This window comes from Callionymus lyra, chromosome 9, assembly GCF_982586985.1.
Source record: "Callionymus lyra chromosome 9, fCalLyr1.hap1.1, whole genome shotgun sequence".
In the NCBI taxonomy this organism is placed as follows: Eukaryota; Metazoa; Chordata; class Actinopteri; order Syngnathiformes; family Callionymidae; genus Callionymus; species Callionymus lyra.
In genome coordinates this window covers 5,178,835-5,194,953 of record NC_141826.1, presented here as the reverse complement: position 1 = coordinate 5,194,953, position 16,119 = coordinate 5,178,835, and the positions used below count along the sequence as shown (strand labels likewise).

The 16,119-nt window shown below is 35.0% G+C and overlaps 1 protein-coding gene and 1 pseudogene across 2 annotated transcripts in view; one reads left to right on the top strand and one right to left on the bottom strand.

The window, feature by feature from the left end:
* gpc2 (glypican 2) overlaps positions 1-3,499 on the top strand; it is a 17,632-nt gene extending 14,133 nt beyond the window's left edge. Inside the window, exon 11 of the mRNA XM_087798594.1 lies at positions 376-3,499. Coding sequence (XP_087654720.1) covers positions 376-638 — 263 coding nt within the window. The 3' untranslated portion in view covers positions 639-3,499. The remainder of the gene's footprint in view (positions 1-375) is intronic.
* Positions 3,492-16,119, bottom strand: LOC148071525 (integrin alpha-6-like; annotated as a pseudogene). The gene is made up of 25 exons (XR_015712872.1): positions 15,944-16,119; positions 15,759-15,880; positions 15,611-15,690; positions 14,095-14,365; positions 13,056-13,175; positions 12,764-12,977; positions 12,152-12,348; positions 9,860-9,948; positions 9,643-9,770; positions 8,967-9,056; positions 8,842-8,906; positions 8,606-8,739; positions 8,386-8,529; positions 7,533-7,654; positions 7,304-7,460; positions 6,595-6,678; positions 6,455-6,534; positions 6,317-6,391; positions 6,149-6,251; positions 5,895-6,071; positions 5,735-5,833; positions 5,247-5,357; positions 5,055-5,159; positions 4,181-4,306; positions 3,492-3,578 (listed from the first exon to the last, which is right to left on the bottom strand). The product of XR_015712872.1 is annotated as an integrin alpha-6-like (transcript).

Sequence of the window (16,119 nt, the reverse complement as noted above, 5' to 3'; positions counted from 1 at the left end):
TGCATTCTGTACATTTCATGATAAAATGAATAAAAAAATATGAGTGGCAGATATAATGATCGGTTCTCTCTGCTCCTTTTAAATCCTAAAACATCCTATGTTGTTTGACCAGCTGAGAATTGTCCGTTGTGCAGTTGAAAATTGTTTGATTATTTATCAAATATAATATAAAATCTGGAGACAGTTGTAGCAACAGTTTTACAACACTGTAAATTTAAGTAAATTAAATAACAATAGGTATCAAAACTTTGTGGAATTTTCCAATGACTGATCAATTATTTGTATTCAATGATCAGTTGAAGACTTAATTACTGCCACAAAATGGCATCATTAGAAAAGCTGCTTGTCCATTCATTCCCTAATCTTTGTTCCCAGGTGAGGACAGCAGTGGTTCTGGAGGTGGAGACACAGGCGACCGGTACAACGACGACTGGCCAGGTTACGGTCCACACTCGCCGTCCTTCAACAAACCAGCACATAACCCTTCATCGAGCCCAGCAAAGCCTCCACGGGTCCGAGAGAAGTCCGGTCCCAAGTGGAACAAAAACAATGGTCGCGCCACATCTGGAACAAGTCAGCTGACCATCTCCCTGCTCCCTCTGTTGTCGTTGTCTTGTACATGTCCCTTGTGGAGATAGCTGGGTATTGCACTCTAAGAGAGGCGCATTCCTTTCCGTGCACAACATAAGGACAGACGAAAATCATTAAGCGATAATCAAAAATACAGCACAAAACGTTTTTACTGCCTAGAACACTAAACTTGCACAAAATTGACCATTATTTTATAATCTTCCCTGTTTTTATGAACCTGGAGTTTCGGTTAAAAAAGTAGGCAAAAGCAGGATGTGTGTGTGTGTGTGTGTGTGTGTGTGTGTGTGTGTTGAAGCAGGAACTTTTTTAAACAAAAAGAAAACTTGGCTGTCCTACCTAGAACTGTATAGTTTTAGTAAAATGAACGCGAGTAAAGCACATTATTTTATACAAACATGTTTCTTATAGTGAGGTGTGATTTTAATTATTTATGACTTTCTATTTAAGTGTTGGAATTATGAAAGGGGACCACTTTATAACTAAATTCAGAGTTATTTGAATGTATTTACCTTTAACTTTAATCACCCCACTCAAAAAAACATTTAGTTATTTTATTAAGGTATTTTGCATTTACTTGAGGAAAAAAAAGCTTGTTTTTATTTTATTTTTTATATACATAATGGCATTGAAAATATTTAAGTTTCTGAATACGATTTTTAAGTAAAATAATTGTGGTTGAAAATCTGCTTTTAATTAATTAGCATTATTATGAATAAAATACATTCATTAATATTAACCAGTAAATTGTATTTTTGAATGATATGTCTAATAGTATGATTGATTAGCTCGAAGTTATCATGCATTTGCAATATAAAATATTTCAATACTTTTCTATGAACATTAAATAAAAACAAACTAATGTTTTAAATCAAACAAATAAAATCAAGCTTTTCCTCTCAAGACTTGCAAAATAAACCTCTGTATTTGTGATGATTGGTAATATATTACGTCTGACTCCAGGGTTTCTCGATCAGGTTTTGTTTTATTAAACTTCACAAATAGTGATAATAATCATCTTCGTTACACCCCAGAACCGAGCACCAAATACTTTTTTGTGTGAGGAGAGAGACTTTGTAAATATTACAGTGTGATTGCATCTGTCTATCCACTTCATTTCACTTTTTTAGTTGTTCCATTTTTATTACAGCATATGATATTTTGTTAATTCCACAGTCCAAACTGATGACTGTAAAAGAGTCGATTACTTTTTTAATTTTTTTTTTATTACAATGACCAGTTATTATTTGTTTTTCAGTTTGGTTAGATTTCATCGCAGGTTTCTTGCAACAAAAGTTATCCTGTCAGCTTCAAATGATGGAGAAATAATGGATGAAGCTCATCATATCACCACACTATCATGTATTGTAATAATAGTGAATCAATGTGTCTGTTTTGAATATTAGCTTGACAAGTATGTTGCTGTACGACTGAAGAAAAGGGAAAACAAATCATTAAAAAAAAGTGTGACTGAGGACACTTCTGTCCGTTACGTGAAGACTTTTTCAAAGTCAATGAAATAAAAGCGAGTGATGAGCAACATTACACACATGAATGATGCAATAGATTAAACAGGATCAACATATTTGCCTTAACATGACTTCAGTTGAAGATGTAAATGCATTATCGTTTAGAAAAAAAAAAGGTTTATTTTTACCACTTAAAGCATTACGGTTTGATTCACTCAATGTTTAATGTTTATTATCTTTTTAATTCAGCTCAACTGCCTGAACTTAACACCTTTAAGGCATTGTATTTTGTTTACAATCAATCAATCTTATGTATCATGTGTTTTAATTTAATATACTTATCCCTTCTGTTATCTTAAGATACTTAAAATAAAATTGAACTGACCTTATCATAACAAAGTATTCTCAAGACACTTTACAGTTTAGGTGAGACTATAAGGTATCATAAAGGCCCCAAAACAAATGTGTTTTCTGTATCCCTTGTGTTGTTCACCTTAACTTGAGGTTTTTTTTTTTTTTTTTTGATTGTTCAAGCGCTTTGTGACCCTGGTCTAGAAAAGCGCTATATAAATACAAATTACTTACTTACTTACTTACTTAACCCAGAGACAACCCAAGGGATACCACAAACACATTTAATGTCTTTAACAATTATACTCTTGACGACAAACATCTCATTGGTTCTGTTGACTGTTCTAAATGGATGGAGATATTGAATGTATTGTCATCTATGACTTGCTAAGGCAACTGCAACTTAACTGCTCTTTTTTGTTAAATGTTATGTGGATTTTTGTTACTCATAATCTGAGAAATCTTTGTTCTTAAAAATGAAACTTCAAATTGTGGGCCACAAAATATCATCTCACAGGCCCTAAATGGCCCGCAGGTAGAGCTAGAGATCCCTGCGCTAAAATATCTTAAAACAAGGTAGTTTTAAACAACGTGTAAATCAAAATGAAAATTTGGACTTTTTTCGAAAGTCAAATTCCCTGGAATTTAATTTCTGACATACGATGTAAGTTGAGACATCAGAATACATTTAAACGTCTGTTGTTTAAATACAAAACCAAAATCACAAATCCAATTTAATTTAACATTCTATTGTCTCTTCTCTTGTCCTCTCACTCGATGAGAACAGAAATATAAACAACAGAAAACAAAAGCATAAATCATAATCTTGTGTTGCACATCTACAAATGTAAACCAGTGTTTCATCTACTCTGTCTAGTGTGCTCTTCTTCCGTAAACGTATGGATCTCTTGCTAATGTTCACTCTTCTCTCACACTCGTGCTGAAGACACTCTTCATGTTGTAACAATTTGGTGAACAAGTGATATTTTCTGCTTCATTAAAACAGTTAACAAGCTGCGTTGTTATCCTTGACTAGTTCATCAACATAATGGTAAAGAAAAAGTGTAAAAAAGATATATAATTTTATTCATTTAAAGGAGATAATTGCTCAAGTGTTTCTTGATCTTCCTTTTAGGACAGTTTGCTGTGGAAGTTTTTGGCCCATTCAGTCTGGAGAAGAAAAAAAAGAAAATAATTTAAGCAAACAGACAAGATTAAAGAACAGCAGACAAAATCAATTAATCATGAAGTGATAAAAAGATTTAGCATAGTTTTAATTCATTTAATAATTTAATCTCTTAGTGTATGGAGGACCAAGAGCAACAACAGGAAATAAGATAATTAAATAAAACGAAAATTTGGCCAAGAAGCGAAATGAATACATCATTAAATAATGCAATACATCTGTCAATAATTTATTGTTTTTAAATACACAAATGTGGTGTTAAATGTGTTCTATTAATTTAAATGTTATGGTGCAAAGACCATGATCTTGTAAATTCAAAAAAAAAAAAATTAAATTAGATGCGTTTGGTCTGAAATGTAGCATAACGAGTTGACAAATGGCGCTCTCTGGTGGACAGAGCGTGGTAGACAAGTATTGCTTTTCAATTTTGCTTGTGAAAAATTAAAACATTATACTTATACATTTTTTAAGTTCAAAATAGAATCACATTGGCAGTGAAAAAATACAGCACAAGTGTAATGTTCACAATTTCAGTAAAGAAGTCAAAGTAACTTGTTAAATGTATTTTTATAAATAGAAGTATTACCTGCCACAACACAAATGCCAGTATAACCAGCAACAGCAGCCCAGTGATGATGGTCAGGACAATGATCCACCATGAAACTCTGGCGTACAACTCTGCTTTTTTCTCCATAAGCACGGTAAGTTTGATCTGCAAATGTTTACAAAAAGGACACTTTTTATTGTTTATTCAAGACTCTGAAACACACAGAAAACAGCAAAAGAAATGAATTATTACATTAGTAATAATAATAATAAATAAGCTTACAAGTGTAATTTACAACAATACAATTCATATTGCACAGTATTTTATTGTTTTTATGTTTGTATATGTTGTGCTATCAAATCAATTAATATGTGGCAATAAAAATTGATAGCCATTTATTTTATAAATAAATTAAAACAAATGTAAAATTACAAGTATAAAAAACTTAAAGAGAATAGAGAATAAAATATTACTATTTTTTTTATTTTTTTTAGATAGAAACGTAGATTGTGTTTAAGCAATGAAAATAGGCGTAAGAAAGACATGTACAGTTAGGTCTCTTTAGAAAAAAAACATATAACTTAGATGTAATTTCTATAATTCTAAAAGTAACTTTTAAAATGTATTCCTTTAGGTATTTTTCTTACATATCAGTTAATAAATGGAAGTTAATGAATTTATTTCGTTATTTTTATTATTTTAGGATAATAGAAATACAAAAAAAGGCAATTATTATTATTAATAATTCATTTAAAACAATATTTTTTATTTAATTTAAACTGATCAAGACTGATATGGTGAGGAATGGGATACATTCTTTGTTAATATGTACATGTATACTGGCTATTAATATAAGATATCATGGAGTTCATGGAGGCTTCTTGAAATATTCAGTACAATCTTGTAGTTCCACCTGCGTGCTCGGCTGCTGGAGCTTCAGTCTGATATTTTCACTGGCGTTTGTAAGAACGACGTCAGCATCCACGACGATAAACAGGTAATTCAAGGACCAGTAGTCCTGAAAGAAGAAAACAAAAGTTGGAAATTGACAAAAAACAAAACAACAAATTTGTGGAATCATTTAAAAATGTTAACTTGTCATCACCTCTGTGAAGGTAGTGTTCCACAGGTGAGCGTTCAAAGTAATCTTTGCAGTACCGTCCAAGCCGACTAGAGGGCAGTGTATCTCCACACAGTTCAGTCCCTCTGAGCAAGTCTGGGAAAGGTCATGTCAGGTATCATTGAAAGAACACTGCAAATACGATATGGGTCATTCTACGACGCTATCCACATATGTACAAATATAAAAAACAAATTATATTGAGAAAGTAAATGAAAATGGAGGATATTGTATACAGTATATGTAAGACATCACTGTCACAAATATTTATATTATTCATTCTTATTAATGTTAATTAAAAAAAAAAAAACAGTTCTCTGGCCCATAAAGATTGAAGAACTAAATTCTGCACAAAGGAATGAGCAACATAAAATAAAATGTATAATAATATGATAATGTTCTATTTGTTTATGATCCAGGTGAAAATAAATAGTTTTTAAAACATACAGTAGTAGCAGATGTGTTACCCTCACCAAAGTTTTATGTTGTCTTGTTAGAAGTGAAGTAACCGAGTCAGAAGACACAGCCTCAGGTTCAGTTTCTCGTCTCCTCCTCAAAGGTTCCCTCCAGCCCTGATGGTAAACATTTTGTTTGGTACCGCCATGACTCACGTGTGAATATTCTGACCTCTACCTCGACTTGTCTGAGCGGGTCCACCTCGCCCACAGGTGAGCAGGGCACGGGCTGCACACCGCTGTGACTGATCTGAGTTAAGTAGAGCATCCACTTCCCCACAGAATTCTCTTTTGGCCATTTGATGTTGAGAGACGCGTTCGCAAAAGACTTCAGCGGTCGACCGAGGTTGATTATCTGTCACACAACATCCACACGTTCAATCGGTGACATCAAAAAAGCCGTGCTCCGATGGAAGGACATATGTCTCTCACCTGGAAATCAAACTGAATCTTGCCTCCGATTTGTTTCCAGGAGTTGATGGCACTCTCTCCCAGCACACTGTTGCTCGGGGAGACTTGAGACGGCTTGACTTGACTGAAGAGGCAACAGATCGATGGGAATATTGTCTTTACAAAGATATATCATTAAGAAATACATACCTAAACATTTGCAGACCCAGTTCAAACACCACCTTAGCCACTGCCTCGACTGGTTGAATGTCCTGCACACTTGTTCTAGGTACATCAAAAAAATATATTTTACTCTCTGTTCCTTGAGTGTGACTTCCCCATAGTTACGTGTTGAGCTGCAGCCTGATGCTGATGTCTGTGGTGCTCAGGGAAATAGCAGTCGTGGACAGTTTTACATAAAATACGACCTGCAAGGACAGTCAGAGGTCAAATACACAAATATATATGGAGGGAATCTTGACACTGACCTCAGCGTCTCTTTTGAGAGGGTTCCCGACATCACAGTCCAGAACGGTTCCATTGCTATTAGCTGTGCATATAACTCTGGGTCCCTGAAGAACCAGAAGGTATTCTAGCATTAGTAAACAGCATCAAATAAGTTTAATGCATGTGTTTTCGTAACCATCATATAAAGGGCTAACAACAGTGCCAGTTTTGAAAAAAAAGAATAATGGCATTTAAAAGCAAAATATTGCTTGAAAAAACATGTCTTTAATTATTATTTGTATTTATTTTTCTATTAAATAGTAGTTTTCTACTTCAACACGACAATTATATAAATACAATACTATATTTTTAACTTTTTTTTTTTCAATGTTTCGATGCTAAATTTCCAGTTCTCTTTAAAATGGCACTTTTCTTAACCCATTATCAGTCGCCTTCCTCTAGCTCCCTCTAGCGTCATTTACACGCAATTGAATTCCAAAAAATTCTGGAGTTGAGATTAAAGATTGTGAATCTGATCATCAGATTTCCAAATGAGAAACGAAATACAAAATCTGATTTATTTACAGTTTCACTTAATTGTGATGATTATAATCCTCTTTTTCTCTTCTCCGACGAACAAAAATTCAGTCTTTACTTCCAATATATACAGTAATTGGCAGATAAAGCTGTTTCTGATTTAGATTCAGATTTTATTTTTTCTCTTATGATGCGAAACTAAAGTGAACTCACAGCGGCTGTGTTCTCATGAAAGGAGGTGTAGTGAAGAGTGTTAGGCAGCTCAATAACAGTGCGGGCCTGATGCGCATCATCTCCATCTTTGTTAGTCACTCTGATCTTCAGAGCGATGTCTTCATCAGAGGGGATGACGACGGCGACACCGTTGTCTCTGTAAACATGGCAACCGCACGGATATCATCAAAGCCACGTGACAGGGTTGATAGAAGATTAATTCACGCACCTCGCAAGTGAATCGAAGATATCTTGACCCTTGACGCTGTCGTAGGAGCAGAACCTATACCTGAGTTGTAAGTTACTTTGACAGATTTTGTCACTGCCGCACCCTGTGTTGATCAAGACGATCTAAAATAAAACAAACAAATCAATTAAAGCTGTCTCATGTGTTTACATTATCATAGGATTTAACAACTTAACATATATTAATAGTTAATTCAGTTTAAGTAAAGTTTTAAAGTTGAACTACTTGAAAACAATCTAACAAGACATGAATATAAGTCTGATCAAGCTTCATGAAGCAGTGTCATGTTGTTGAGAGGTCAGTAGGTGGCGCCATCAGTTTGAAAATGATGTGATGTTTCATTAGAACAGGAATATAGTGCAGAGACCGCCATCTAGTGGAAATAATGACACTGCTTCATGTAGCTTCACCAGACCATCACTTATAAATATACTAGTTAAAAATGTGAATTCTCTATTAAAAAATATTTCTAAATAAACAAAAGAATATAAACAATAAAAAAAAAACATTGGTAAAGGTTCTAGAGAAACATACATATTGGGTCTTTCAAAATGTGTAAATAAATAATGAAATAGGTACATCTAATTTATTTTCTGAAATTCCAAATAGCATATTTTCTCTCTATAATCTTTTAGCCCTTGTGTTAAACAAATGTGTTTCTGGCCTCCAGAAATAAATATGCAGTGGCGGAGGCTGTGCAAACACATTTACCTCAAACACATTTGTTTTCCGGCCTCCGGGTCAGGCTGACCCTGAGATAACACCCTGAGCCCCAACTATTGTTCTGAACCATAGGCTTCATTAACCCATCAACTGCCAACATCTCTGCACGTACCTCTGAAACAGAGCTCCTGCGTTGATAGAGATTAAGAACCGGGTTTGCATCCAGACTGGAACCCGTCTGTGTGCTCTGGTTGGATTCCAGCAGAGACAGCGTGACAGAAATAGGAATCTTGCTCATCTTGTCTTTAATATTGCGCTGCAACAATAGTATTGGGTTGTGAAGAAAGACATCTTGGAGTAACAACAACAACAAAAAAACAATAGGAAAGTACCAGAAGTCGAAGCTTGATGTCCTTACAGACTTCTGTATCAGGTCCAAGTAACTCCAACCTTCCTTTTCCTGAACCCATGAAGTTCACTCGAGGTTTCTCTGTCTCGGTGTCGGCCTCAAAGTTGTAGTAAAAATCTGCAGAACACCAGAATGAGTTTTAACTTGAACATTAACACATCATGCATGATCTTATTTATTCATATCAATTTATGATTTCCATTAATGAGTCAAACATACTCAGTTTTTGGTGGGTTGATGCTGAATGTGCCTTCCAGGTGAAACAAGCATGAGCTTCCCTATAACTTTAAGATGCACGGTGTATTCATATTTGTTTTAAATCGTGAAAGTTGTCAATATATTACCATGTTTTTTTGGTGCATTGCTCTTTCTCAATGTCTATTTCCTTTTGTCTTATCTGGAGGTAACTGTTGACGCTGACCACTGATCGAGCTCTGAAAAAAACAAAAAGAAAGAAATCATTCATCTGCAGAACAAACTTTTGTTTTAATGTATCCCAGAATAAAAAAAAAATACTAGTGAAGAATAAAGCAAAAACAAAAATGTACTTCAAAATCTAAATCTGCAGAACACATGCATTAAAAGAACAAAGAACACTTAAAATACTGTAAATCCATTTTTGGATTCTGTCTGATATTTAATTCAGTTTGTCAGCCTCTAGTTTGAATGAATACGGTGGCTCGGAAGGGTAAAAAGTTTCCCTCTTGAAACAAAACAATTAATGAAAAACAATTAAAACTAAATTAAAAACCATTAAAACAAAACAATCTATAAAACAAATCAACACAGTATGAAACTAATTCACAATCTATGAAACAAATTAACAAATTCTGTGTCTTAATAAATGTTTATTGGTTTTGTTTTGCTTTTGGGACAGCTTATAACCCACTCCCACAAAATTAAATAAACAAAACTGACACTGAACATGGCTTAACTGACTACCGACTGATATAACAATTCAGATCTAAAATTGTCAGACCCTTATCTGCTGTTAGAATCTAATTAGTTGTATGAACGCACCTGAAAATGAAGACTGAGCCGGAGAGCGAGCCAACAGCCAAATCAGGATAATTATTTCCATCTACGTCCAGGTTGCCAGAGAGAGAATATCCAAACAAAGAGACTTTTTTAGCTCTTGATTGAAGTACCTGTAATTGCCAAGCGTGACAAACCAAAATTTACACTTCATTTAAAACACTTATACAATAATTGGTTTCCGTTTTAAAGTGCAGATTACCTGCGCTGCTTTTGTGTGGATTCCATTTGCCGAGCCACAGTAGATATACACTTTACCAGAACCATCGTACGGTGCACCCACTGCAATATCTGAAATTAAAACAGTAACAAAGTCTTTTTTTTTTTCATTTTGATATTGTAAATTTTCCTATTTTCTTCATTGGTTTAATTTTAATTGTCATGAAGTAGAACACTCTTTTATTTTAACCTTTCTCTTCAGTACATAACTTTTTCTGAATGACAAACTTATAATTTCATATAAAGTACCGAGTTACTTTTAAAATCTTAAATATTGCTGCTTAGCACTTGTGAATGGTAATTTGGTATACAGCTGAAGTTGCGGTCTTGGTATGACACGGTATCTTAAAAGGTAGAACAATAGAGAAAGGGGGGCACATGTGGCATTCCAATCTCAGATTGATAAAAATTCAGAAATGTTTCTAGCAGGTTCTACCAGCCTTTTCTTTTATGATATGTTAGTTTCGTTACTATTTCAATTCTCTCTATGACTAAAAGGATTTGGTTATAGAACTGAATTTACTTCCCATTTTCTTCTCCTAATTCTGTGCATTTCTTTCTACACACCTTTTAACCTTCTCAATGAAATTAAATGTTGAATTTAATTATATTATTTTAGCAGGTGCTAATTAATAAAACGAATATATATATATATATATATATATATATATATATATATATAGTAGCCTTTTCATTGGTTCTTTCCAGTCTAACAAAGATTCTGAGTGATGAAAGGGGTGTCAAACTAATTTTAGCTCATGGGCAACATTCAAGAAAATGGATTCTGTTTTTTCATTTGTTTTCTGTTGAAAGTTGCTATATTTGTCGGCATGGTGACGCAGGTTATATTCCTCAAGCACTGAATCATGCTGTGAACACACCGAACATACAGCTTTCCCATTCACTTCAGCGGATAAATAGGAGGATTACAATTTATCCTGGAACACCTGGTACATTTTTTGACAAAGACATATTGGGCCAATGCCAAAGTTGTGTTAAAGGTAGAAGATGTAATAGAAGATAGATAGATAGAAGCACATTGAAGCTCATCCAGAAATGCTGCACTTCGAGGTCGAGGTCAGTTGTGCTCAATATGTCAATCGCAATTTCCCGGTCGATCGCAAAGCTGTTGTGAGCAGATTGCATGACATCATAAAATATGATATATAAAGAAGGGAGCTCAGATTGGCCACTCTGCATGTCAATCATATGGTTATTGCAGCAATTGGTTGACAATTTCATTGACATGCACAACATCCAATCTAAGTTCATATGTATCAAGAAAAGAGCAAAAAGACTTTTCACACGACTTGAAGAAAAACAAGAGTTAATTATAGATTGTTTTTATAATATTACAAGCAAAGCATGCATGTTTAATCGCTTCAAATCTCCGCTATGAGAGTCATAGAAACATCACGTAAGTTATATCAAACTGAAGCGGCAGGTTCAAATGAAAGCAGCAAAAGCTGTTTTTTTAAATAGAGGCGTGGAAAGGGATGAACCCGCCTGCGCTGAATTCCACGTTGAGTTGGATGAACAAAGGAAAGGTTCTTGAATTCGTGTCTCACACAGATTCAAACATCTGAATATTTTTGTGCATTATTTTCTGGGTTTGAGTGTACAAATGATTTTCAATGCAATTCTTATATCAGGCTCCTGAACTGAAGATGAGTTGTTAACACTACAGACTGACACTGAGCTTAAGACCAGGTCTCGTGGACATTTTCGAAAGTTACTCTCAGAGGAAAAGTATCCAAATATGAGGAAATATGTTACTTTCTTGACTGCAATATCCGACTCTATTTATTTATGCAATCTTTTTTTTCCATAAAGATGATTAAATCCACACATCCTTCCATCATGACTGATTATGAGTCCATTCAGTGCAAGTCTTTTGAGTCATTTGATGAAGGTAGATATTTCTCGTAAGCAAAAAAAAGTGTGATCAGAATTATTATTTTGCGATCCAGCTGGAACCCTAGTTTATTTCATTGGGAAAATTGCAGCTCCTATTTGTGCTTTGCTTTGTCTCGTGCCATACATTTGACACTCCTGATTTAATGTCATGACATTTGGACACGTTGCCTCTCACGATATAAAGTGTCCGCAAAGGAAATTGAATGTACCCCGCTGGGTTTAGAAGTCCAGCCATTCCCCCTTCTAAAGGGCCTGTCAAGGATGTTACTGCTAGATTACTTGAATAGTATCGACAGCCTTTAACGCTAAATTTATGACATTGTATTCAAGCAAATTTGATGTGCAAAAGCATAAAAACCTTTGTATCCATCTTGATCAATATCGCCCACATTTTCCACGGCGAGCCCAAACATGGATTCTTTTCCTCCCAAGAGTCGAATGGCTTTGAGCTTTGTCCAGTCTTGGCCTTTGTTGTTGATGTAAATGTAGACGGCTCCTCCAATCAAGCGATCTTTTACGTAGAACTGAGGCGCTCCGACGGCGAGATCATCCCATCTGGAGCCAACATTGCCAACATATGTTCATAATTCTTAATGACTTTCAAAGAAATGGAAAGCCAGTTAAAAGACCGCCTCCATGGATTACGATGCCAGCCGTAGATGTAGCGGAATCTATAAATATTCTGACTGATTTCACAATTTATTGAACATCAACTCAGGTGATACACATAAGCATGCATGTATGCTCTTTGATAAACTGATGCTAAATTATCTCAGAATTATTTCAGTTTGAAAAGAAAATGTCTAAGCATTTTTTATTTCAATAACCAAATATGTCTTGGCCTTTCATAGTAGTAATGCAAGAGCAGGTGAGATTAATATATCATTTTACAATAATGAATGAAAACGTTTTCAGTATTTTTGCAACACATTTTAAACACAAACAGTATTAAAGCAGAGAAGATTCTTACCCATCAGAATTGAGATCCACTACTGCCACATCGTACCCAAAGGATGAAGCCAATCCTGGACCAGAGAGAACAAACTCCATGGACAGATCACTTTGACTCAAAGGGTTGGGCTTTAGAAAGGCCACCTGACCACTGTAGCCTCCTCTAGGTGCCCCTGAAACAATGGTCAGCTCGCCTTTTTTCAGCAACGCCATACCAGAGTCAGTGGAGAATCCTAAAATGCCATTGGAAAGTGAAGCAGTTATATCAAACTCTTAGATTCAGCACACAAACGCCACACAGAAACACTAACCAAGGTAGCTGTTCAGATGGAGTGGAATGATTTTAGAATCAAACTTCTCAACATCTCCCGTCTCTCGACGATCATCGCTGGAAATGTCCAGGTTGTTCAGAGGCTCCATACGTACAATTCCTTATAAAGAGAATATACTTATATAACAAATAACAAAACACCTTTCATTTTTGTTTTGAATAAACAAACTAATGGTTTTGCCAAGAAAATCGCTTTATTAGCAAATGCACTGTGTTTTCTCTGCTTGATTTCACCTGTTTTACAAAAACCTTTTTCTGAGCCAAGCAGTAGATTTGAGCCCATCACTGATCCTTTTAGGCTCACAAATACAGAGCAACACATCTCTAAAGCAACAATTTAGCTCCAAATATGACAATAATTTATCATTTTACTTGCAGCTCTCGCAAGGATTAATGCCCCCCCTCCCTAGCTCTGTTGGATGACGGATCAACTCTGTTTAGTTTCTGCATCTAGGTCACTGCCAAACATCATACATATTTGTTTTTGCTTTTCTGGAACCACTGTCAAGGTGAACAATTAGGGAAAACAATAACTGCATTTTGTATACCGGTACACATATAGACATATGTCACAGTACAGATTGGAATCCAGAAGGATCTGGAATCCTACTAGTACAGATCCTGCTACTGAACTGGGATCTCAATATTGATATGGGTGGCTAGGGTTAGGATTATATATATATATATATACATACATATATATTTACTTATATGCAGAAACCCAACAATATTTCAATAGCAAGAACAAATTAAGTTAATGCCAATGTTTAGAATTATATTTTCCATTTTATCATTTTATTTCTGTGCCATCTTTCATAACTGAGGGGTGGAAGTTTTACTTTATTGCCAGCTTGGATAAACTATGATTTTTTTTTTTATTTAGAAAATAAATACATATTTATAATAAAATAAATTAAAAAAAAGATACTAAGAGATTGAATATACATATAAAATTGGAGGTCAAAGTGAAGGGATATATTGTCATATCCATATTTTTCACACCTCCAATGTGATCTCACCTTTCCACTGATAAGCCCCCGGTGCTCCAAATATCACAGATTCGCCATCCTTTGCAAAAGAAGCGCCATGACCCTGCTGACAGAGTCCAAACCAATCCTGGTTGCTCGCACGCCTTGTGAGGTGTTCATAGTCGCACACCACCCTCCTCCATGATCTCTCTTGGTTTCCAACTCGAAGGTTGTCTCCTAAGATGTAGCACTGACCCGTCAACAGATGAGGCATGTGACGGCCCGGGCTGGGACTCCACTGTTGGTACCGGTGAGCACACATCTGGAACAGATTCAAACCCAATGTAGCACAGAATATGTTTGGTGATAATAGCTTTCATTCTTTTTTCTTGGTCAGGTCCCAAAACAATATTGAAATTTTTTTTTTTCCAATGAATGATTTCCAATGTTATTTATAATTATATTGATTTATACAATTCTTCATAAAAGCAATTACGCAACACAATTTATTAACATACTTAAATTGTATTTTACGTAATTATATTTATTTAATTTACAAATGTAATTCAACATTTACAGTATGTGTTTCGTTGTCATTTAAATACCAGAAAATACGACTGACTGGATTAATTTATTGGGACACAAATAAGGGAATTATCAGGTTTTTTCTGCATCACTTACATATTAGAAATAACATGCGATGTTGCAGTTTATGTGTTTGGTTGCTAAGCATTGTTTTAATTGTTTCTACATATTTTATCTAAGTATTCTATCTTCCAATAAAAAAAGAGAAAAGAAAAATGCTATTATTAACAATGCCATTAAATCCAGGCGTTTACTTTCCTTTATTTATTATTATTTCTTTGTTTTTAAATAATCCTTCTTAGTTTAATATAAATTTTAACAGATTTATTTATAGAATAAAAAAATTACAATCACATGATATATATAAGTATTGTGTCCCTTCTGTCGTGATGTATCCATTATATAACATTTTTAATTAATAGCAAGTTTAGGCCACTTGTTGTGGTGCATTAAATATTGGACCTCATTGAACCAGAGCTGCACAGCCATCATTTCTGGGCGTTTAAGTGAGAAATCCAGGTGCTTACTTTCCTACCAAAAAATGCTGCCTCAGATTCAGAATGTTGCTGTTAGACAAGAAGACAAATCTCTACCGCAAACATCCTTTAATCACTATAGTGATTAGAGGCTTCTCATTAGACAAACAATGGCTTTGGGGGAAAAGAAAAAAGAAAAACCTGCTAAAATATAGGCTCATTCATTTCTGAGAAGCAACAAAATCCATCATGTTGTCCTTATTTTTAACATTATATTTGCTACTACTTGTCTGCAGCTTCTAAAAAATAATTTAAATAATGATTATAAGATCACATTCTTCAATATGCTTCATAAGGATAAAGCATAAATAAATGTTTAATATGATGTGTGCATCTGTCATCAGTCAGTTTTTTTTTGTTATTGAAGTGGTTGAAAAAGCTCAATTAAAAAGTCTTATTGTGACTAATCTATATCATCTGTTACAAAGCTCAGAGTTTATTCTTGCCATGATGCTTTTCCCGGGACCCTGGCTCGTCACTCTCGCTCCCATCCACTGCCCATGAATGCCTTTACTCTCGAGGAACTCTGGAGAAAATGACACCCATCATTTGACCAACGCTGAGCACCATGACGAGTTGAGAAGGAGAACATACCGTTATCCTCAAAGTGAATCGGCTCACAGTGCTCGGACGGTGAAGACAGATCGCACTGATAGACGACGCCTGTAACGTTCTCCTGGTCAAAGTGTTTGGATTGTGGCGCGCCTACGAGCAATCTGCGGAAAGATTTAGGTATTTGCTGAAGCATTAAAGCGTAATATATGCAATCCTCTACCCACAGGTTCTTCTTGACGGGGTCCAGCTGCTGGTGGAAGGCAATAGAATATCCAAACAGAGTTCCTTGCTCCCCGGTTTTCTTGATGATATTTTGTGCGTCAAGGTTGTAAGCAGTGACATGTGAAGTCTGGAAATGAAAAAGAAACCACAAATGTACCACGCACCAAAATCTCTCCAT